Source organism: Prunus avium, chromosome 8 (genome assembly GCF_965620075.1).
Source record: "Prunus avium chromosome 8, drPruAviu1.hap1.1, whole genome shotgun sequence".
Taxonomy (NCBI): Eukaryota; Viridiplantae; Streptophyta; class Magnoliopsida; order Rosales; family Rosaceae; genus Prunus; species Prunus avium.
In genome coordinates, this window is record NC_142291.1 from 3951043 (window position 1) to 3975892 (window position 24850).

Sequence of the window (24850 nt, forward strand, 5' to 3'; positions counted from 1 at the left end):
TGACGTTTTGAGGAAACATAAATTCTGTGATTTGTCGATCTGTCTATACTTTCCGTTTCTACACAGTGGCAGCAATTGTAATTACATTAAAAATTGTGGACATACTGTTTGCTTAGGTGGCTAAACACCTAGTCTTGTGGACTGGAATTAAGAGGTAACAACTCTAGTCCTGCATTCATAATATATTTGTAAAATTGGACCTATATCTAAGAGCCCCTAAAGAATAATGTCATATTTCAGGTAATGGGCCGAACAACATTCTATTACTTGTTTATATTTTTAATAGTGTTCAAATTTGAGACTGTTGATTTGCGGGTCAAGGTTATTATTTTTTACTGGGCTAGCCACCATATTTATTAATTCATTGTTGTTTCATTTATTTGGGTTAAGTCTATTACCTAAACTAAATTTCCAGCTTCATTCATTCTCATTAATTAACTAATAAGTTTTCTTCGTAGGAAAGAAAAGGTTGCATACAAAGAAAGTTAATATCACATTTAAAAATTATGTAAGAGACTGGAACTTTGACAAATATAACAGAAAACATAGTTAATATCACAATATATCAAGTGGGTAACACATTTCCGCATTGTTTCAGAAAGGGATGCCACGATGGGTTGAATATATAGTCCTTCAATAAACTTCGATTAAAATACTGATGTGCTTGCAAAGGACAAGATCTTGAAAGCAAAGCCATTATGACTCTATTGTTTGCTCAAATTACTCTAATTACTTTTGTGTTGCGCTTGTACTCAAAAAAATTCCTCGATTAATTTTCAGAATTAACTAGTTATTTATTCTCATTGCAAACGAAATTTTTTTTTTCCTCCATTGATGAGTTGTAGGAGTATGAAAAAACATGTAAAAGGAAAATCCTTGACCTCTTAACCAAATATCGTTATCATCATGAGGGAAATATCAAGTAATTGCCTGCATATTTCCTTGAATTAAATCTCACCACAGTTTTACCAAGAAAGCAACCATCCAAATAACTCGCCTGATCCAATCAAAAGAAAGCACTCATTGAAAAGCAAAAAGAAAAAAATTCAAAAGAAAGCACTCATTGAAAAGCAAAAGAATCATGTAGCTTTCTTTTATGGGGTTGTTCCTCCCTCTTTCATAATTTTTTTTTTTAAAAAAAAGAAAAAGAAATGACTCCCATTGGTGAAAAGAGAAAACGTGTGCTCACCACTACACGGTTTCTAAGTCTCTTTCTGAGGCTGCTAGCTTTGTTTCTTCTTGTTGGTTTCTTGGCTGATCTTGAGAAGTTGTATATTTTGTGAGGTTCTGGCTGGCTTGCTGGTCTTACAAATTCTCTGGCTCTGTAATTTTTTCGGTGTTGAGGTAACACTAAGCTAAACTTGTTGGCTTGCTTCGTCCACATTTCTATTTTGTTCAAGTAACATTAACTAAGCATTGTTTTAGATGGCATTATATTTTTGTTTTAAATGTTGGAATTCGTATTTTTGTTCCTTCTAATGTTTATATGTTGAATTCCTCTGTTTCTCTCTTGTTGTTTCCTCATCGTCCTTATTTCTACTCTGTTTTAAATTTTAATCCTTTTCTTTTTTTCCGTTTCTCATCATCTTTCTATTTAGTTAGCAAAAGGCTTATTTTCATTGAGTGTTTTCAGCAGCAGCAGATTGCCTAATGGCATTGAGCACCCAAAGAGACTCTGCCTTTCTTCCTTCACCTGATCAGTCTGCTCCTCAACCGAACCACGATGTGTTTTTGAGTTTCAGGGGTGAGGACACTCGAAATAGCTTTGTATCCCATTTATACCACGAATTGCAGCGCAGGGGCATTAAAACATTCAAGGATGATCGTGAGCTTGAAATAGGGACACCTATTTCTTCAGAGCTCATCAAAGCAATTGAAGAATCAACGCTTGCAATCATTGTTCTCTCGCCAAATTATGCATCTTCTTCCTGGTGCTTGGATGAGCTTACAAAGATTCTCCAATGCATGAAATCCAAGGGCACAATTCTGCCAGTGTTTTATCATGTGGATCCCTCCGATGTGAGAAAACAAAGCGGCAGTTTTGCGGACGCCTTCACTGAGCATGAGAAAAGGTTTAGGGAAGACATCGATAAGGTGAAGCGCTGGAGAGATGCTTTAACAGAAGTAGCCAATTTATCTGGGATAGATTCAAAGAATGAGTAAGCATGAATGAACAACTTCTCTATGTCTTAACAAAACCCATGGCTTATATTTTAGACTGCATGATCCTTTTACTTTTCCTCCTTGTAGGTGTGAAAGAAAGCTTATTGAAAATATTGTTGAACGGGTGTGGATGAAAGTACATCGCAGATTCAAATTGTTAGATTCCACAGAGTTAGTGGGAATGAAGTTTATACGTGAGCAAGTAGATTTGCTTTTAGCTCATCCCACGGATGATGTTCGCTTTATGGGGATATGGGGGATGGGCGGAATTGGCAAAACAACCATTGCTAAGCTAGTATATGATAGCATTTCTACCCATTTTGAATCTAGCAGCTTTCTTGCTAATGTTAGAGAGGTTTCTAAACGTGGTCGTCTTGTTGATCTACAAAGGCAACTTCTTTTCCCAATCTTAAAGGATCAAATTACTCAAGTTTGGGATGAACAGTGGGGAACCTCTGTCATTAAGAATTGCTTGTATAATAAAAAGGTTCTTCTCATTCTTGATGATGTGAGTGAATCAAGCCAACTTGAAAATTTGGCTGGTGAAAAGGATTGGTTTGGTAAGGGGAGTATAATCATTATTACAACTAGAGATAAACGGTTGCTAGTTAAACATGAAATATCATATAAGGTAGAGGGATTGGGTGATGACGATGCTCTTGAGCTCTTTAGTCGGAATGCCTTTGAAAAAAATGAACCTGAGGAAGGTTTCTTGGAATTGTCCAAGGGTTTTGTAAATTATGCCAGAGGCCTTCCACTAGCCCTTAAACTTTTGGGACGCTTAATGTATAAGAGAGATCAAAATGAATGGGAAAGTGAATTGGATAAGCTGCGGAAAATTCCTAAGTCAGAAATTATTGATTTGCTCAAAATAAGTTATGATGGACTGGATGAGATGAATAAGGAGATATTTCTTGATGTTGCATTTTTTCATAAGTGGAAGGGCAAGGAGGAAGTAATTGAAATACTAGACAGTTGTGGCCTATGTGGTCGTATTGGAATAAATGCTCTCGTTCAGAAATCGCTTTTAACTATTGATATTTTAAACAACAGTGTTGACATGCATGATTTGATACAACAAATGGCATGGGAAATTGTTCGTCGAGAGTGTCCTGAAGAGCCTGGTAGACGAAGTCGATTGTGCAATCATGATGATATCTCTCATGTATTCATAAACAATATGGTAAGAAGTTATATAAAAGATACTAAGTTTTGGAAGATTTATGATTTGTCATTAACACAGTATTAGACTTAATTAATGATATCTTTGATGTATTCATGAACAATATGATAAGAAGTTATATACAGCTAGTTTTGGGATATATGATTTCTCTTTAACACATTATTAGACTTAAATGTGCAATTAACTTTTCCTTTACTATTCTTAATTACAGGCAACAAACAAAATTAAAGGCATTGCCTTATGCTTGTCGAGACTTGAAATGGCAGATTGGAATTGTGAAGCCTTCTCTAAGATGTGTAACCTGAAAGTTCTTGAATTTGACAATGTGATCATTTCTTCAAGCCCCAGAATTCTTCCTAATTCCTTGAGAATTATCAAATGGAGTCGGTATCCTTCCAAATTTCTCCCATCAGGTTTTCAACCGAATTTCCTTATTGCACTTGAGATGAGTGAGAGCAAACTTGTTCGGCTTTGGGATGGAAGAAAGGTAAGAGTAGTGACCATATGCCATTCTAGAAATTAGTTTTTTTTATATTTTATTTTAAATATTTTGTTTTAAAAATTAAAATAAATCTGAGCTAATTATCTGTTCCTACCATTGTTTATGAATTGTACAGGACTTGCCTAAATTGAAAAAAATGGACCTTGGGTTCTCTAAAAACTTGACCACAACCCCAGATTTCAGTGGCATTCCGAATCTTGAGGTGTTGAATTTTGAAAGTTGTGAGAATTTGGTTGAGATTCACCTGTCAATTGCAGATCTCAAAAGGCTTAGAAGTTTGCATCTTGGTTATTGCCCAAAATTGAAAAAGATTCCAGAATTTTCAGGGGAAATGAAAAATTTGTCATGGCTTAGTTTAGAACAGACGTCCATTGAGAAATTACCTTCATCAATAGGATGTCTGGTTGGCCTTACTAGCCTGATTCTAGAGAATTGCAGGAATCTCGTGGGTCTTCCGAGTGAAATTTGTAATTTGAAGTCACTTATTGCACTCCATGCGGATGGATGCTCAAAAATTGACAAACTCCCAGAGAAGTTGGAGAAGATGGAGTGTTTAGAGCGGCTTTCATTGGATGGAAGTTGTATAAGACAGCTACCGCGCTCCATTTTTGGTTTGAAAAAACTGAACGACCTATCTTTGGGCGGAAGTGGATCACAGCCTAATAAAAAACCCAACAGGATTTGGTTGGACCTCCCCTGGTTATATAAAAGAAGAGGAATGCTATTCACAATCGCTCAAAAGCGATTGTCAAAGGACTTGCTATACACGTGTACACGTTCTCATGCCTTCCAAAAAACAAATGATTTTTTCTCTTTCTTCTCTCGGTTTCCTCCCTCTCTCTCTCCCTTTCTTTTTTTAATTAGCTTTTCTCTCTCTCTCCCTCTTTTTTCTCTCCGCCTGTCTCCATCTCTTTTTCCATCGCTCTCCCTCTTCTTCTCTCTGTTGCCTCCCTCCTCCTGCTTCTTCTATTCTCTCTCTCCCTCTCTTCTTCTCTCCGCCTGTCTCCATCTCCCTTCTCTCTTTTTTTCCATCGCTCTCCCTCTCTTCTCTCCTCCTCCTGCTTCTTCTACTTCTTATTTTCTTTTTCCCCTCCGTCTTCTTCTCTGTGTCTGTCTCCATCGATGGGTTGTAAAAACCCAAACTTTTTGTAACACAAAAACAAAAACCCCAAGCTTTAAAAACCCAAACTTCTTCCTCTCTGTGTCTGTCTTCCCCCAAATCACAGTTCTCTCCCTCATATTTCTTAACTTTCTTCTCCTTTTTTGTGTTCATTTGATGGGTAATGATTAAATCAGCAGGAGAGAAACGCAGCAATTGTGGGAATCAGAAACACAAAAACTCAAGGAGAGAAACACAAATTTGCAGCGTCATAGAGAAAAGGAGAGAAACACAGAATTTTTTTTGGAGAAACGAAGGGAAAAAACAAGACTAATAGGACGAAGGGGAGAGAAAAGGAAGACAATAACTCGTGAAGAAAATAAATAACTAGCCTAGATTGATTTGTGTTTAGTTGTTGTCTGGGCTTAGCCCCAGTTTGTTAAGAAGTAGAAGAAGCAGGAGGAGGGAGGCAACAGAGAGAAGAAGAGGAAGAGAGATGGAAAAAGAGATGGAGACAGGCGGAGAGAAAAAAGAGGGAGAGAGAGAGAGAAAAACTAATTAAAAACAGAAAGGGAGAGAGAGAGGGAGGCAACCGAGAGAAGAAAGAGAAAAAATCTTTTTTTTTTGGAAGGCATGAGAACGTGTACACGTGTATAGCAAGTCCTTTGACAATCGCTTTTGAGCGATTGTGAATAGCATTCCTCATAAAAGAAATGCTTTAGTGTTGGGTTCGAGTGATTGTGGACTTTGGGATCTTCCCAGTGATATTGGCTGCTTGTCTTCTTTAGTAGAATTAAAGCTTAGTAGAAACAATTTTATTAGCCTTCCTGCAAGCATTGGATGTCTTTCTAAGCTTAAGTTATTTTCGGTGAAGGGGTGCCAAAGGCTTCAACAATTGCCAGATCTTTCTAAGCTTATCTCATTAGTGAATATAGACATAGCCGGTTGCACTTCCTTGAAAATGTTACCACATCTTTCGTCAAATTGCACTTCCTTAAACGACGAAATGTATTTTTGGAGTTTTAATTGTGCCAATTGCTTTGTATTGGTTGACAATGAAGGCTGCGATATAATACTGAAAATGCTACAGCGATACCTTCAGGTTCTCCTCTCTCTCTCTCTGTGTCTGTCTCTCTTTTTGTTGTTTGCTATAATAATAATTACAACTTACTAACCTCATATATATCTATGTATATGGTACAGGTAATCCCTCGGCCTCTTTACGGATTCCAAATTGTAACTCCTGGAAGGAAAATTCCAGAGTGGTTCGGTAATCAAAGTTTGGGCGATTCCCTAACTGTGGAGCTACCTACCACGTGGATGGGAATAGCTTTATGTGCTATGTTTGAAGTTCAGGCTCATCTTTCTGAATTTCGTCATTTTTCAATTAGCTGTCACCCACAAGGAATGGAGATACCTGTATTTGAATTTTTTAAATATTTTGAAATAGGCGATGTTGTGTCGGATAACCTTTGGGTAATTTATGCATCTCGTGAACAATTTAAGACGAAATGCAGTCAGATAAATGTCAGATTTGATCATTATGAACCAGATGGGGTACAGGAAAAATCTTGTGCGAGTGTGAAGAAGTGTGGGTTTCGTTTGGTGCACGAGCATGATGTGGAACAACTCAACCAGATCATGATGAACAAATCCATCATCAAGAGCACTACTACTTGTCCTACCAATTCAGCTGATGCACAAGGTCAACAACGCCACGATGACGAGGACGCTGGTCCCAGTGGAAGTGGTAGCTCTCACCAAAAATCTCTCTTCTGCAATACCTATGCTCTTTCCAAAGGGTTTTTAACAAAACTTGTAAAGATTTTCTCCCTCTTTTTAACAACTGCAATTTTTATGAAATCTTTCAACAATACCAAAAAATGGGGGTGCATGGGACTTTTGATTTGGAGAGTAACCACTTTGATTTTTTACTTAGGCCTTGCACCCTCATATTTTGAGTTATTATTGCAAGGTTTAATAAAAACTGTCATTCTTAAAAGAGGAGCTAAATTTTTGCTAGCTTTGTTAAAAACTCCTCCTTCTCAAATGTCTGCACATAAATACTTGAAAGGCCAAAAACGCTCTTCTCACAATTGATAGTAGTAAGTTACCTCCATCTGTCTTACAAAAAAGGTTTTCTGGCGGTACATTTATCATTAGATTCATCACTTATTGTTTCTTTGATGATAATTCCTCTCATCTGTCTCTCTCTGTCATATTGGTCGATAACATGAGCTAGATATTATATGCATCTGAGAAGGAACATTTCTTTGTTAACTACTGCAGAGCATTGATTAACTCATGTTGCTGCGTATTATATCCCGATCATGATGAACAAATCCATCATCAAGAGCACTACTACTTGTCCTACCAAATCAGCTGACGCACAAGGTCAACAACACCACGATGACGAGGAGGCTAGTCCTAGGGGAAGTGGTAGCTCTCACCAAAAATCTCTCTTCTGCAATACCTATGCTCTTTCCGAAGAGGTAGACCAATATGAATTAAATGATGATGATGATGATTTTGTTGACGAAGCTCGGCCCAGAAAAAGAAAAAAGATCGATGTGTTTGGGACTGACCTATGATTCCTCAATTTCAAAGCAAGAGGCATCACAGCTGCTGCATTTCAATGTGAGTTGCTGCTTTTGCTGATTCTACTTTTCATTTTTTTTGGATTGTCGAGGTACTATTGTCTGTTCCACTGCTTGTGCTTCATTCTTTTGGCCTTATGTTGCTTTAAGTTTTGTTTTTCACCTATTGCTCCTTCATTTGGTTCTCCCACTGTTTTTATATTTGGCTCTATTCCTTGTTTTGTTTTAGGAACAAATCTGAATTTCTCTCAACTTGTAAAGATTTTCTCCCTCTTCTTAGTAACTGCACTTTTTATGAAAATTTTCAACTACAGCAAGGGACTTTTGATTTGGAGGGTAACCACTTTGATTTGCTACTTAGGCCCCTCTTATTTTTCACTATTGTTGAAAAGAGGAGCTAAATTTTTGCTAACTTCGTTAAAAACTCCTCCTCCTCAAATATCTGCACCTCAATACTTGAAAGGCCAATAGCGGTGCTCTCACAATTGATATTATTAGTAAGTCACCACCATCTGTCTCCCTGCATTTTCTTTTCTAGCCATACTTTTATCATTAGATTCATATCTTCGATGATAATTCCTCTGCTCTCTCTCTCTCTCTCTCTCTCTCTCTCATGTACATTTGTCATCTTGGTTGATAACATGAGCTTATATGCATCTGAGAAAGAACATTTCTTTGTTTTCTACTGCAGAGAATTAATTAATCAGGTTAATTAACTCATGTTGCTGCATATTATAGAGCATTTGAGCAAAGTATCTGTTAACATACTGCAAATCATTAAGTAGGTCCTTTCAGCAATCAAGTATATGTCTTCCATGATCTCATCTATCTTAAGATAGAGTGAATGGTTGTTTGTTTTGTTTGTTTCAATGATATTAAGTAGGAGAGGAGAACAATTTATCTTGCTACTTTTTTTTCCATTGCATAAGTATGTATATGCAAGATTTATGATGCAAATAAACAGGACATACTGTAACTTTTTTTATTTATACATTCAAGTGCATAATTACAAGACTACTGCTGTTGAAGCCAGCCAACTGTGTCCTGTAGTCAACTGAAATTTGGGTTCCAGATGCCATGGCCGATACTGGGCACACTGCTAATGTGCAACTTGAACTGATCGAAAGTAGTCGTGTACTTATTGGCCAGGTTCGCATGAAATTTGCACCTCAAGATCACCTACCTGGTTCTTATTGACACAACTTATGTGACTATTTAAATTGCCCTGTTCTATTTTGTGCAGGATGGAATAAGACAACAAGAATTCTCAATCAGACCCGTAAACATTTGCGTTGAATCGATCTAAAACCGACCAATTGCTTTGTCGGAACTCCTCCCCTGTCTGCTTCATTGATCATCTCTTTAATAGTTTATACAATCTCTTTCACTTATGCAGTCTTCTCTTATTTAGCATCACTCAGTTTTAAATTATTCAACAGACAAATTCTGAGAGGTTCATTAACATCAAAATATGTTGAGCAGAATTTGGCAGAGCTAGTTCTATTTTGAATAAAACTGTAGTAACTTTTTATTTGGAGATGGGTGATTTATGAATGAGAAGTTGTCAATCTAGTCAAAATGTATTCACATTTCCACAAAAGCAGAGAATGTAATCTTCATATTAATTTTCACACAGTAGTCTGTCTTGATGACAATACATTTCACGCAAGGGAAATCATTTGAGTGGCAATAATTTTGGAGCTATTATTTTCTTTCAATTTTATTTTGAGACATTTTGGAACTACAATTAGACATATGTTCTAAAAATTAAGATGTATTGTAAGCTATAGATATGTTCAAACAAAAGAACAAACATCCAAGGGCCATCAAGTAGAAGCTCTAGATATAACAACCGAAGGCCGAATGGCACCAAATAAAGTCCAAAATGAAGCCAACTACAGTCTCTAGCTAATCAACCAATCACAAAATTATTAATTTGTGTAGCTCTAAGCAAATTCCAATGAGACTTGAAGCATAGTTTGGAGTCCAATAACTAAAAATCTAATAGAAAATTAAAATTGTAAATGTGAGTTAGGCGAGTTGGTCAAGGTAGTGTGCTTGCTCTTTGCACCTGAGTTCAAACCCCCTTCCCGTACCGTACATTACAATAGGTTGAACATCGCCTTTGTCAATTTGAGAAAAAAAAAAAATTGAAATTAAAATGTAAAGCAAACATAAATTTAATCATCCAATTATGGGTCTCAATCAATCTTTTGGAATGAGCACGAATAGTGAAAACACTAACCAATTACTTTCGGTAAGCAAACGAATGGTTGAACCTTTTGAACATCAGTAAACATAACCAACACTAGCAAGCACACCAACTATCACAAAGACCATAAATTCGTCTGATATATCATTAGTTGGGAATTATGTTTGATTATTTTAATTCACACAAATTTTGTTATATGCATCATCAGTTGTTGAGTTGAGTCCCATCAACTTCTCCTGCCGTTAAGTAACACATGATCATTGTCATTATCAGTTATTCTCAACAGCCTCTTCACCACCCAATGCACATGACGTTTTTTTATTTTTCATTTTATATCACAATCACCTCACCATCTATATAAAATCCTTCATTCGTATCAATCCCTTACTCATCCACAATCAAAATCAAAATGGCAGCTTACACAACTTTCAAGCTCTTCCTTCTCACAACTCTTCTAGCCTTGACTATGCCATTCTTAGCCACAACTGCTCGACCTTTAAATCCTAACCTAATTCGGTCGAACCCGAACCTCGTAGCCAGGTTGAATTTGGATGAAGAATCTTCCAATTGCTAGGACTATTTATTTCAACTCCAGGCATGTTCTGGTGAGGTTGTCATATTTTTTTTGAATGGTGAGACTTACTTGGGTCACTGCTCCTGTGAAGCCATTTGGACCATTGAGCATCAAATAATGAAGGAAAAAACAAACCCAAATACTAAATTTCATATCATAAAAACAAATTGCACCAAATAAATCAACTGCTATTGGGTGAGGGTGGCACGGCAAAAGGAATATTTTTTTCATCCAAATTCCAAAGATTATTTGGAAGAGAATGGGTTTCAATTGTAAAAATATTTTCTGATACATTCTTTCGATATATCTTGGAAGAGGGCTGAGACAAGTTGGAGTAGAGAATAAGGCTTGATAGGACCCGCCTCGAATTCCTCTGAATCCATGACGAATCCTGTGATTTTCTGACATCAAACTGATGTCAGGCCCACTTACTAACGTCATAGCCTCTTCCCAAATTAAGGAAAAGAGGGACGAGATTTTCTGCCGAAATTTCGACAGTCTTCTCTAATAAACAGACTTTTCCCCAAGTTTTAACCTGTTAAATAACAGTAAAATAGTCCCAACAGCAGCATGCACAATATAGAGACACACAATTACATAATAGGCCTCCGGCCTTGCATCCAACCCTATAGTGGACGATAAAAGAGCAATTCTAAAGAATTTCAGTTTACAACCGCAATAAAGTTCAACGAGAATAAAAACAAATAAAAGTTATCCTACAAGAGTTTGGGGCTCGATAGTGCAAGTCTTGGTTCGGCCGTTCAACTCAGCTTAAGCTACTGCATGGGGGGTGCAAAACAGAAAACTTGTGAGTGGACAAAAATAAAGTTTTATTATATTTGAAAACAACATATTAACCTTACCGTTTGGAAAACGATGCTAAAAACATGCAATTGAAACCCAATGTATTCGTATATAGTCCATTAAGACTAAGGTAATACCCATATCCCACAATGTATTCGTATATAGTCCATTAAGACTAAGGTAATACCCATATCTCTTAATAGTATACTAATACGCAAACTCACTCTACACCCTTCCCTTTTTCTGAAACTACTCTCACCCCAAAACGCGTGCCCATTGGCACCGCGAGCGAGAAAGGATCCTCACTGATAAATAAGAACAAAGGTTTATATATATACGACCACTACCAACTTGTACCGAGGAAACAATCCAACTGGGGAATTGTTTAACTAGTCCACATGTGAGACTCCTTAATTAACCATGTGGCTACGAGCTGTCCAACCGGGGGACTGGGCTCATTAGCACGTACAGCAGAATCCTCAATGCTCGTACGCCTGTGACAAGTCCTACACACGTAGACTAACCCCACTAAGGGTCTAGGAAACACCCCGTCAAGGGTGCCCGGGTTTCGACATATCCAAGTATCCCATATCACCAAGTATCCAGTCCAATTATTCAAAAGCCGGGAAGGTACATAGGGTGGTGCTAATAGCACTCCAAACTGACATAAACTACAACCCTCTCACATTCCATAATCTCTTTCCAACAATCCCAAGTACCCAACACATATCCAAGTATAAATAGTAACTCTCAAAAATAGCATATATTAATTCAAAATAATTACAATTTGCAAATATCTAAATATACTTTCAATACTTCCATAACAATATTATATTCCAACATTTAAATATATAATAACCCATTATGCATAGATTTTCGTCTTTGAAAATAATGACTATTATTTAAAACAAAGTCCACTCACAGATAATCCAAAGCTGCTTGACCCTAAGAAGGTCCCACCTATTGAGTACGAGGAGCTTGAGTACATATAGAAGAATACGAAGACTCTAGCCAACGCCTTTGTCTCATGTTCAACTCCTTCTGGGTGAAAAAGTACTTGAGACATTTGTGATTAGTGATGATCTGACATGTCTCTCCATACAAGTAGTGTTGCCAAATTTTAAGGGCGAACACTATTGCAGTAAGCTCCAAGTCATTGGTAGAGTAATTCTGCTCGTGCTTCTTGAGTTGCCTCGGGGCATAAGCAATCACCAGTGCATCAATACACTTCCCAAACATTGTAAGGATGCATCACTGTATATCACAAAATTTCCCGTGTTATCCGGAAGAGCAAAAACATGTGTGGTAGTTAATTGCTTCTTAAGCTCTTGAAAACTCTGCTCGCACTCCTCAGTCCACACAAATTTAACTCCTTTCCTCGTTAACCGAAGAATGGGTGCAGCTATCGTAGAGAAACCTTCCACAAAACGACGATAGTAGCCTGCCAACCCCAAAAAAACTCCGTACTTCCGTTACACTAGTAGGTTGTACCCAATTCACTACTACTTCCACCTTCCGAGGGTCCACATAGATTCCTTCCACCGAAATCACATGTCCAAGGAAATCCACTATATCCAACAAGAACTGACATTTACTAAACTTGGCATAAAGCTGCTTTCTCCTCAAGGTCTTCAATACCAACCTTAAATGCTTCTTATGAGCCTCCAAACTCTGTGAGTATACTAAGATGTCGCCTATGAACACAATCACAAAGTGATCCAAGTAAGGTCGGAACACTCTGTTCATGAGATCCATAAACACTGCTGGGGAATTAGTCAACCCGAAAGGCATCACCAAGAACTCGTAATGGCCATAACAAGTCCTGAATGCTTTCTTAGGAATATCTTGTTCTCTAAATCTTAGTTGGTGGTATCCCGATCTTAGATCGATCTTGGAAAAGTACTTGGCACCCTAAACCCTAAGTTTCGGACTGAACTACGGAACGGAATTCAAGGGCTGGGCTTAGAAGCCCCTTAGATAGCCCCCTATGTTGGTTGCCCCTTTCCCCTTTATCTAATAATAAGGTAAGCATTCAAGCCTAGCAAGAAGGGACCCCTTCTTATGAATAGCTGCCTAATCTCCCAACCATGCTCAAGAGTCGAGAGCTGCCCAGGTACTGCCAGCGGGAGCTTGCTTATAGAAAGAAGATAGGTCGATCAAACAAAAACAACGCGCAACGGGCTCTCTGCTCCAAAAGGAAGGATCAGTGCCCTTAGCAGTCCTGGAGTTAGGTTATGATGGTCGTGATGAGCTCTATTAGAAAGAAAATCTCTTCTATTCATAGAGGAAGTGTCGAACAAGTCTTCAATTCGAGGCAAAGGATATCGGTTACGCACTGTCACCTTATTCATTTGTCTGTAATCGATACTCAACCTCATAATGCCATCCTTCTTCTTCATAAATAACACTGGTGCACCACAAGGGGAAAGACTTGGTTGGATGAATCCAAGATCAATCAATTCTTGTAATTGAGTCCTCAACTCTCGTAACTCCGCTGGTGCCATCCTATAAGGTGCTTGATAAATTGGGTTTGTGCCTGGAAGAAGTTCAATATTGAACTCAGTTTCTCTCTGGGGAGGTAAACCAGGAAGATCATACGGGAATTCTCGAACAAGAACATCCTTAAGATTTACGGTGACTCCACGAGTATCAATGATATGGGCTAAGTATCCCACACATTCCTTCTTAAGTAACCGTCTAGCTGTTAAAGTTGAGATTAGGAATGATGGGAGAACAAAGGTTCCTACGAACATGATGTTAAAGTTGATATGGACATGATGCGAGGCCCACGACCTCCAATTTCCAATCCAAAAGTTCCTACAGGTTCAACAAAGGTTACTAAACACGTCCTGTAAGTTTGGTCCAGATCGAGATGTTGGATCGCTCGCAATCGAACAGTCGGACGGTCTCCTTTTTACGGGATCTTTGAATCATTGATTTGGAGTATCCGGGACTCCGATTCTCGATCCGTGAATTCCTACACTAGAGGTACATAGATCAACATATTTGGAAATGAAGTCGATCCAACGGTCTGAATATATCGAACCAGGATAACACCTAATATGCGTAAATCCGATCGACCTTCAAACGATAACCAAATTTAAATTTAAGCATACTGTCGTGCTCGGGACGACATGGGGAACATTTTAGAATGAAATGAGCTACCCAACCATGGCCGACACGCCGCCACACGCTTCAGCAGCTCCTAGGTGGCTTGAGAAAATTCTGACGACTGAAAAATTCTCAAAACACCCATCAATGCTATACCTATGTGATCGGGACAACTAGTGGGGCATTTTTCGCTCTTGGGCCACATCCAAAAAGTTGCCGGAGCTTGCCGGAAATTCAAGCCAAAAACCGGTCAAACTTAGGTTTCAAAACTTCAAAATTGATCCTAACCAACCCAACCATCAACTAGATCACGTTGAAAGGTTGGGAAAGCATACTTGGATCGACAAAAATGGTGGCCGGAATCGTCAAAAACGATGCTGAAAATTTCGAATAAATCCGGCCGGTTTTCGAGCTTTTGACGGCTGCAGGGGTGGCGGTTGCGGTGAAGGAAGGGTGGGGTGGGAAAAGGATGTTAGGCCGGTTCGTTTAGAACCTTTCCCGTTGCCCGTGGTGGCCGAACGGGGAAACTGCCGACCAAAGAGTTTCCGGCTAGGGGTGACAGGACCCGCCTCGAATTTCCTCGAAAACTGGGACGGATGCCGTCTTTAAATCCGGCATTCCGCAGATGCCGGGCCCACTTACTAAAGACCGAGACTTTCTACCAAAAATTTGGCAAAGTCTCCCCTGTAAACAGGACAAATCCCAACTTTCAAACCTGCCAAAAACACAGATAAAAACAACCCAACAGCCAGCATGCATTACACAAAGTATAGTGTTACAAACCATGGCCTCCGGCCTCAAATATCACATTCTAACAAGGCGATAACAGAGCATGTCTAACAGAATTCAACAAACCAGCAAAAATGAAGTTTTTCGAATTTACAAGGTACAGAAGCTCTACGAAAGCTCGGAGCACTGCAATTCACGGTTCAGGGCACACGACACAGCTCTGCTGCTCGTTCCAGTCAACTACTGGCTGTGGGGCGCAAAACAGAAAAATGTGAGTGGACAAAACAAAATTTAGTTCAATTTAAACCAAAGTAATATAACCCCACCGTTAGAAAACCATGCATTAAATCCACCATAATCATACATATAAATATATATATATTGCTCAAACCCGAGCTAAATCCGAAATCCAGTGAAACTCACAAATCAACCCATCCAACCCTTTCCTTACCAAACTCAAATCAAACTCTCGAAACACGTGCCCACTGGCACGACGAGCGGGGAAGTATCCTCACTCAAAAATAAGAACAAAAGTGTAGCTATATATATGTATATATAATAGAGATATAGTATAGGTATATGACACACCTAATTGTACCGGGGAAACAATCCAACAGGGGATTGTTTGACTAGCTCACACTTATCCGGCCCTCAAACGTCCATGTGGCTAGGGATGAGTCGTCCAACTGGGGGACTGATACTCTAACCCAGCACGTACGGACGAAGAATCAAGACCCGTACGCCTGGAACCGTCCTACGCGAGCAGACTACCCAATCAAGGGTCTACGGTCAACATCCCGTCAAGGATGCCCCGGCTACTTACATATCCAAATATTTCACATTTCCATAATCACATTCTGAATCCAGGGGAGGTACACAGGGTAGTGCATATAGCACTCCAAACTGACTTCCTACTCTCGCATCTGTCCATGCCTCAAAACCATTTCTCAAGTACCCCCCACAAATACTCAACAAAAATAATACTTTCCCAAAATAGCATATACATAAAATTCAAGATACTTGAATATATCCAAAACCCAAATATATCCCAAATACTTTAACAAAATAATCGTTCCACTTTAAGTATTAGGTAAACTTCCATAAACCTTTAAATTCTTATGCATAGAACTTTCATTATAAAAATCATGCAATTTATTGAAAACAAAGACCACTCACAAGTAATCCCAAGCTGCGTGACCCCGAGAGGGTCCTGCCTGCTCTGAAGGCGGAGTCGGATTACCTATTTCAAAATATGAACATGATATTAAAATCCAACTCTTCAAAAATGAGACTTTAAAGTAAAATCCTAATTTCCCGGGTTTCTCTTAATTTACAAGGAACGAGACATCCCTAAGGTCCAATCTAAGGGTTCCAAGCGCTGGAAGAGTCTCGGAAGACACCCGGTCAACCGGACGGTCAAAACTTTAACTTAATGAATCGGAACATCCGGGGCTCTGATTCGCGATCCGCGAATTCCTATACGGTCCTAGGAATACCAGGAACAACATACGTGAAATTGGGTTTGATCCAACGGTCCAAACACATCAAACCCGAAAATCACATAATATGTCAAATTGGTTCGAGGCCCAAACGATATCCAAATTGAGATCCGAAAACTCCTACGCGCTCGTGACAACGTAAGGATCATTCTAGGACAAAATGGGACCTCTGCCGGAAAGCCCACGCGCCGCCCCACGCGCCGGCAGCGCGTGGTGGCTTAGTCACTGTTTAGGTGACCGGAAAATCTCAGAATTTTGGTTCCAAATTCCTAACCTAGGTAATACACCTAATTTGGAGTCACTTTTCTTCTTGGGTGGAGGTCAGCAAATGGCTGGAAATGGTCGGAAATTTCAACTCACTCGTCGAATTTGGTTGAGAAACGAGGGAGATCGAAGGCTTGGAAGTTCCGCAATTTTCCGGCCTGTTTTCTGCGATTTCCGGCGTCTGTCGATGACTCCAGGTGCGGTGCTGGCCGGGGAAGAGAGAGGAGGAGGTGACGGTTCAAATGGGTCCGATCTTGGCTCAGGTGGTGGCCGGTCATGGTGGCTGCGAAGGTGAGGAGGTGGCTGGGCAAACCGAAGAGGAAGAGACGCACGGGAGAGAGAGAGAGAGAGAAATGAGAAAATGAAAATGAAAATCTGATTTTTATCCAAAATAATTTCTGAAAATCTTCAATTAGGCCCACGATGGTTTTTCGATCGTAACTTATTCGTTTCGAATTCGAATCGAGCCTACCGCGTGTCTATGGACTCGGCTCAGTACCACCTTCCTAAAAACACCACTTGCTGCCCCAAACTCTCTCCGGATAAAAATTGACCTTTTTGCCCCCACTTCAAGGGCAAAATTGGAAATTCCATTTTTAAATTAAATTAATTAGTGAATAGTCTTATTTTTGGGTCGGGATGTTACAATCTACCCCCCTTAAAGAATTTCGTCCTCGAAATTTACGTACCTGTCAATAGAAGAGGTAAGGATACTGGGCCCGCATCTGTTCCTCGGGTTCCCAAATAGCTTCCTCTACAGTTTGACTCCTCCACAACACCTTCACCATTGGAATAGATTTGGAGCGCAACACTTGTTCTTTTCTGTCTAGAATTTGTACGGGTTCCTCATCATACGACAAATCTTCTCTCAACTCCAGGGGTTGTTGTTCTAAAACATGAGAAGGATCAGGCATGTACTTCCGTAGCATGGACACATGGAAAACGTCATGGATGCGAGATAGTTCCGAAGGTAAGGCAAGTCTGTAGGCAACTGGTCCGATACGCTCCGTGATTTCATACGGTCCAATATAACGAGGACTTAACTTCCCACGTTTACCAAATCTCATCACACCCTTCCAAGGAGATAGCTTCAAGAATACCCAGTCTCCAACTGAAAATTCAAGATCCTTGGACCGGTTGTCTGCATAACTCTTCTATCTGTCTTGTGCGGTCTTAAGCTTCTCTCGAATCATCTTCACTTGTTCAGTTGTATCCCGAATACTATCCACTTTTTCCACAATCCTGTCACCCACCTCATTCCAACAGACTGGAGTTCTACACATCCTTCCATATAGAGCTTCATACGGAGCCATCTGAATGCTCGAATGATAACTGTTATTATACGCAAACTCCACCAAAGCAAGGTGAGTATCCCAACTACCTTTCAACTGTAACACACATGATCTCAACATGTCTTCCAGAGTCTGAATGGTTCTTTCTGACTGTCCATCAGTCTGTGGGTGGAAAGCAGTACTAAAACGTAACCTGGTACCCATAGCCTCATGTAGACACTTCCAGAATCGAGAGGTAAACCTAGCATCCCTGTCCGACACAATGGACACAGGAGCTCCATGCAATCTCACTATCTCATCCACGAAGAGTTTCGCCAGTTTTGACAAGGAAAAAGTTTCCTTTACAGGTAGGAAGTGAGCTGATTTGGTGAGTCGATCAACTATCACCCAAATTCCGTCATACCCATTTGCTGACCGTGGAAGTTTGAAGACGAAGTCCATTGTAATATGTTCCCACTTCCATTCAGGGATCGGGAGTGGCTGCATAAGTCCAGAAGGCTTCTGTCGCTCCGCTTTCACTTGTTGGCACACCAAACATCTACTCACATACCTAGCAATGTCACCCTTCATATGCGGCCACGTGTAGTACGTACGTAGAGTCCGATACATCTTAGTACTACCTGGATGCATAGAATACGTTGAACAGTGAGCTTCCTCCATGATTTCTCTTTTCAGGTCGTCGCCTTTCTTAGGTACGCAAAGACGAGTTCCAGCTACCAAAGCTCCATCTTCTCTTATAGCATAATCCCTTCGTACACCACTTTCTACTTCTGACCTTATCGCGCAAAGATTAGGATCTTCCAGTTGTGCTGCAATCACCCTCTCAATCAGGATAGGCCTCACATACAAACTAGCAAGTAATGCACCCTGTTGACTCCATTCCAACTCTACCTCTTCCTTCCGTAGTTCCCCCATCAACGGAATATAAACCCCTTTAAAATGAGCTAAACTCACATTAATACTCCTACTTAAAGCATCAGCTACTACATTGGCTCGACCAGGATGATACTCAATCGTACAGTCGTAATCCTTAATCAACTCCAACCAACGTCGTTGTCTCAGATTCAGCTCCTTCTGAGTGAAGATATACTTGAGGCTCTTATGATCAGTGAAGATCTGACATGTCTATCCATACAGGTAGTGTCGCCATATTTTGAGAGCGAACACCACTGCGGCAAGTTCCAAATCATGTGTAGGATAATTTTGCTCATGCTTCTTGAGTTGCCTTGAGGCATAAGCAATCACCCGATCATGCTGCATCAAAACACATCCCAAACCTTGTAATGACGCATCACTGTAGATCACAAAGTTCCCTGAATTATCTGGAAGAGCTAAAACAGGTGCGGTGGTCAACCGCTTCTTCAACTCTTGGAAACTCTGTTCACACTCTTCAGTCCACACAAACTGAACGTCTTTTCTTGTTAACCGTGAAAGAGGTGATGCTATCACAGAGAACCCTTCCACAAACTGACGATAATAACCTGCTAACCCCAGGAAACTCCGTACTTCTGTCACACTAGTGGGTTGCGCCCAATTCACAACTGCTTCTATTTTCCGAGGGTCCACATAGATTCCTTATGCTGATATCACATGCCCGAGAAATTCCACTCTATCCAACCAAAACTGACACTTACTGAACTTGGCATACAGCTCCGTCCTTCTCAAAGTCCTCAATACCGTCCTCAGATGCTTCTTATGACCCTCCAAAGTTCTGGAATAGACAAGAATGTCGTCTATGAATACAATCACAAAGCGATCCAAGTAAGGTTGGAACACTCTGTTCATGAGATCCATAAATGCTGCTGGAGCATTAGTCAATCCGAAAGGCATCACCAAGAACTCATAATGGCCGTAACGAGTCCTGAATGCTGTCTTCGGAACATCCTCCTCTCGTACTCTGAGTTGATGGTAACCCGATCTCAGATCGATCTTAGAGAAATACTTGGCTCCTTTTAATTGATCAAACAAATCATCGATTCGAGGCAAAGGATATCGGTTACGCACTGTCACCTTGTTCAATTGTCTGTAATCGATACATAGCCTCATGGTTCCATCCATTTTCTTCACAAACAACACCGGTGCACCCCAAGGGGAAACACTAGGTCGAATGAATCAAAGATCAACCAACTCTTGCAATTGAATCTTCAACTCCCGCAATTCTGCCGATGCCATCCTATAAGGAGCTTGATAAATTGGATTCGTGCCTGGAAGGAGCTCAATCGTGAACTCGGTTTCTCTCTGAGGAGGCAAACCAGGAAGATCATCCGGAAAGACATCTGGAAACTCACGAACAATAGGAACATCTTCCAGATTCAAAGTGATCTCCTGCGTATCAATGATGTGAGCCAAGTACCCCACGCATCCTTTCTTAAGTAACCTTTTCGCTGTTAAGGCAGAGATGAGACAAGAAGGAAGAACTCTACGCTCTCCACAGAACATGGCTTTAGGTTGTCCCGGACTTCTAAATACTACCTCCTTCCTGAAACAATCTACAGATGCACGATGCTTCTCTAACCAATCCATTCCCAAGATAATATCAAGATCCACCAAATCCAAGGGAATCAAATCCGCATCCAACATTGCATCTCCTACTTGAACATAACAACCTTTGAACACCATGTCCGCAAACAGGACGTCCCCAGTAGGTAAAGAAATACTAAAACTTCCTGCCATGGGTGTGGGTCTAACACTGGCATAAGGTACAAAGCTACTTGCAATGAACGAATGGGTAGCTCCGGGATCTATCAATACACGTGCAAAGTAACCAAAAATAGGAACCATACCAGTGATAACATCCGGTGTAACCTGAGCCTCCTGCTGGGTCATAGAGAATACACGTGCCTGAGTAGTAGCACACCCTGGCTGGCCCCTCTGACTCCTACCGCCGCGTCCACGGAAAGTGGACTGAACCCCACTGCTCGAAGAAGAACCAGCTGCCGAAGAAGATGCCCCACCCCGGGTCTGACCATGTCCTCTACCGCTTTGCCCCAGCTGGGCCCCAAGCTCCTGTCCGGTAGTGTCACCAGTAATAAGGAGTGGACACTCACTCCTGTAGTGCCCTGACTGTCCACAATTAAAACAAGTCACCCCGGTCCTCTGGGGAATACTACTCGGCTGTGCACGTTGCGGGCAATTCCTCTTGATATGTCCTGTCTGTCCGCAAAGGAAGCAGGCTGCACTGGTAACAGGCTGATATCCCAAGTGCTGGCTCCAAGCTGAACGAGAGCCAGACCTACCGCTACCTGAACTGGATCCCCGTCCTCCGGACCAACCACTACTTGCTGAGCTGGAGCTGGATCCTCCTCTCTTTGATGGACCCTGGCTCGGTCCACCAAAACCTGAAGTGTACCTGCGACGCCTGTTTCCGTCCATACTGTGAGCCTTGGCTACCCTATCTGCTGCTTCGGCCAAAGCCCTCATAGTGGGGTAGACGGTGGCAGTAGTCACCCCCTGTATGTCCCACCACAGGCCATTTTGGAAGCGTCTGCATTTTTCCTCCTCTGTGAGTACTGCCTCAGGTGCAAATCTGGATAATTCATTAAACTTCTGCTCATACTCAAATACTGACATAGTTCCCTGCTTCAGATTTTCAAACTCGGTCTTCTTCGCATCCAGATAAGAGTGCGGATAATACTGTATGAAGAGGACTCGCTGGAATTCCTCCCATGTGATGGCAGCAACACTGGGGTAACCCCTCCTGACAGTCTTCCACCAATGATAGGCATTCCCTTTCAGAAGGAATACAGACAACCGTACCTTGTCTTCCTCTGGACACTGTAAGACATCAAAAATTCTTTCCAAATCAGTAAGCCAAGCCTCAGCTTCAGTAGGGTCTGCACTTCCAAAGAATTCTTTAGCCCCTAACTCCTTGACCCTCTTAATATCCAACCCTTCCACATTCCGTCTCCCTTGCCCTTGGAGAGCTGTGGCCATGGTCTGAGTGAACTGGCTAGTGAATTGATTCAGCACTTGTTGGAAATCTGGCACATTGTCTCCTGCTTGTTCTCCAATAGGTGGAGATGGAGATGGAGATGAAGGTGGTGACGGAGATGGAGATGGAGGCGGAGGATTGGGTCCGTACCTCTGAGCACGACCACGACCTCTTATTCTGCCACCACGGGGATGCATGGTTCTAAACAAAAGAAACCACAAAATCATTAGTACCAACACGCAAAAGAAGCATGAAAGTCACAAGATAAGAACCCTAATGCTCTGATACCAAGCTGACAGGACCCGCCCCGAATTTCCTTGAAAATCGGGACGGATCCCGTCTTTAAATCCAGCATTCCGCAGATGCCGGGCCCACTTACTAAAGACCGAGACTTTCTACCAAAAATTTGGCAAAGTCTCCCCTGTAAACAGGACAAATCCCAACTTTCAAACCTGCCAAAAACACAGATAAAAACAACCCAACAGCCAGCATGCATTACACAAAGTATAGTGTTACAAACCATGGCCTCCGGCCTCAAATATCACATCCTAACAAGGCGATAACAGAGCATGTCTAACAGAATTCAACAAACCAGCAAAAATGAAGTTTTTCGAATTTACAAGGTACAGAAGCTCTATGAAAGCTCGGAGCACTGCAGTTCACGGTTCAGGGCACACGACACAGCTCTGCTGCTCGTTCCAGTCAACTACTGGCTGTGGGGCGCAAAACAGAAAAATGTGAGTGGACAAAACAAAATTTAGTTCAATTTAAACCAAAGTAATATAACCCCACCGTTAGAAAACCATGCATTAAATCCACCATAATCATACATATAAATATATATATATATATATATATATATATTGCTCAAACCCGAGCTAAATCCGAAATCCAGTGAAACTCACAAATCAACCCATCCAACCCTTTCCTTACCAAACTCAAATCAAACTCTCGAAACACGTGCCCACTGGCACGACGAGCGGGGAAGTATCCTCACTCAAAAATAAGAACAAAAGTGTAGCTATATATATGTATATATAATAGAGATATAGTATAGGTATATGACACACCTAATTGTACCGGGGAAACAATCCAACAGGGGATTGTTTGACTAGCTCACACTTATCCGGCCCTCAAACGTCCATGTGGCTAGGGATGAGTCGTCCAACTGGGGGACTGATACTCTAACCCAGCACGTACGGACGAAGAATCAAGACCCGTACGCCTGGAACCGTCCTACGCGAGCAGACTACCCAATCAAGGGTCTACGGTCAACATCCCGTCAAGGATGCCCCGGCTACTTACATATCCAAATATTTCACATTTCCATAATCACATTCTAAATCCAGGGGAGGTACACTGGGTAGTGCATATAGCACTCCAAACTGACTTCCTACTCTCGCATCTGTCCATGCCTCAAAACCATTTCTCAAGTACCCCCCACAAATACTCAACAAAAATAATACTTTCCCAAAATAGCATATACATAAAATTCAAGATACTTGAATATATCCAAAACCCAAATATATCCCAAATACTTTAACAAAATAATCGTTCCACTTTAAGTATTAGGTAAACTTCCATAAACCTTTAAATTCTTATGCATAGAACTTTCATTATAAAAATCATGCAATTTATTGAAAACAAAGTCCACTCACAAGTATTCCCAAGCTGCGCGACCCCGAGAGGGTCCTGCCTGCTCTGAAGGCGGAGTCGGATTACCTATTTCAAAATATGAACATGATATTAAAATCCAACTCTTCAAAAATGAGACTTTAAAGTAAAATCCTAATTTCCCGGGTTTCTCTTAATTTACAAGGAACGAGACGTCCCTAAGGTCCAATCTAAGGGTTCCAAGCGCTGGAAGAGTCTCGGAAGACACCCGGTCAACCGGACGGTCAAAATTTTAACTTAATGAATCGGAACATCCGGGGCTCTGATTCGCGATCCGCGAATTCCTATATGGTCCTAGGAATACCAGGAACAACATACGTGAAATTGGGTTTGATCCAACGGTCCAAACACATCAAACCCGAAAATCACATAATATGTCAAATTGGTTCGAGGCCCAAACGATATCCAAATTGAGATCCGAAAACTCCTACGCGCTCGTGACAACGTAAGGATCATTCTAGGACAAAATGGGACCTCTGCCGGAAAGCCCACGCGCCGCCCCACGCTCCGGCAGCGCGTGGTGGCTTAGTCACTGTTTAGGTGACCGGAAAATCTCAGAATTTTGGTTCCAAATTCCTAACCTAGGTAATACACCTAATTTGGAGTCACTTTTCTTCTTGGGTGGAGGTCAGCAAATGGCCGGAAATGGTCGGAAATTTCAACTCACTCGTCGAATTTGGTTGAGAAACGAGGGAGATCGAAGGCTTGGAAGTTCCGCAATTTTCCGGCCTGTTTTCTGCAATTTCCGGCGTCTGTCGACGACTCCAGGTGCGGTGCTGGCCGGGGAAGAGAGAGGAGGAGGTGACGGTTCAAATGGGTCCGATCTTGGCTCAGGTGGCGGTCGGTGATGGTGGCTGCGAAGGTGAGGAGGTGGCTGGGCAAACCGAAGAGGAAGAGACGCACGGGAGAGAGAGAGAGAGAAATGAGAAAATGAAAATGAAAATCTGATTTTTATCCAAAATAATTTCTGAAAATCTTCAATTAGGCCCACGATGGTTTTTCGATCGTAACTTATTCGTTTCGAATCCGAATCGAGCCTACCGCGTGTCTATGGACTCGGCTCAATACCACCTTCCTAAAAACACCACTTGCTGCCCCAAACTCTCTCCGGATAAAAATTGACCTTTTTGCCCCCACTTCAAGGGAAAATTGGAAATTCCATTTTTAAATTAAATTAATTAGTGAATAGTCTTATTTTTGGGTCGGGATGTTACAA

General features: G+C 41.0%; 1 protein-coding gene across 4 annotated transcripts; it reads left to right on the forward strand.

Annotated features, from left to right (window-relative positions):
• The first annotated feature begins 1182 nt into the window (after positions 1 to 1182).
• Positions 1183 to 9081, forward strand: LOC110762118 (TMV resistance protein N-like). 4 transcript variants are annotated; one of them, XM_088244994.1, is made up of 10 exons: positions 1183 to 1344; positions 1634 to 2159; positions 2251 to 3346; positions 3558 to 3833; positions 3964 to 4624; positions 5670 to 6049; positions 6151 to 6652; positions 7342 to 7584; positions 8544 to 8693; positions 8788 to 9081. In XM_088244994.1, the coding sequence occupies exons 2-8, from the start codon at positions 1651 to 1653 to the stop codon at positions 7536 to 7538; spliced, it is 3621 nt and encodes a 1206-aa protein (XP_088101120.1). In that variant the 5' UTR covers positions 1183 to 1344; positions 1634 to 1650; the 3' UTR covers positions 7539 to 7584; positions 8544 to 8693; positions 8788 to 9081. The 4 variants fall into 4 exon arrangements, with proteins under 4 accessions (XP_088101120.1, XP_088101119.1, XP_088101117.1 ...); XM_088244993.1 differs by lacking the exons at positions 8544 to 8693; positions 8788 to 9081 and having other exon boundaries at positions 3964 to 4552; positions 5652 to 6049; positions 6151 to 6697; positions 7237 to 7372; XM_088244991.1 differs by lacking the exons at positions 8544 to 8693; positions 8788 to 9081 and having other exon boundaries at positions 1188 to 1344; positions 3964 to 4552; positions 5652 to 6049; positions 6151 to 7052; positions 7237 to 7378.
• The last annotated feature ends 15769 nt before the right edge of the window (positions 9082 to 24850 follow it).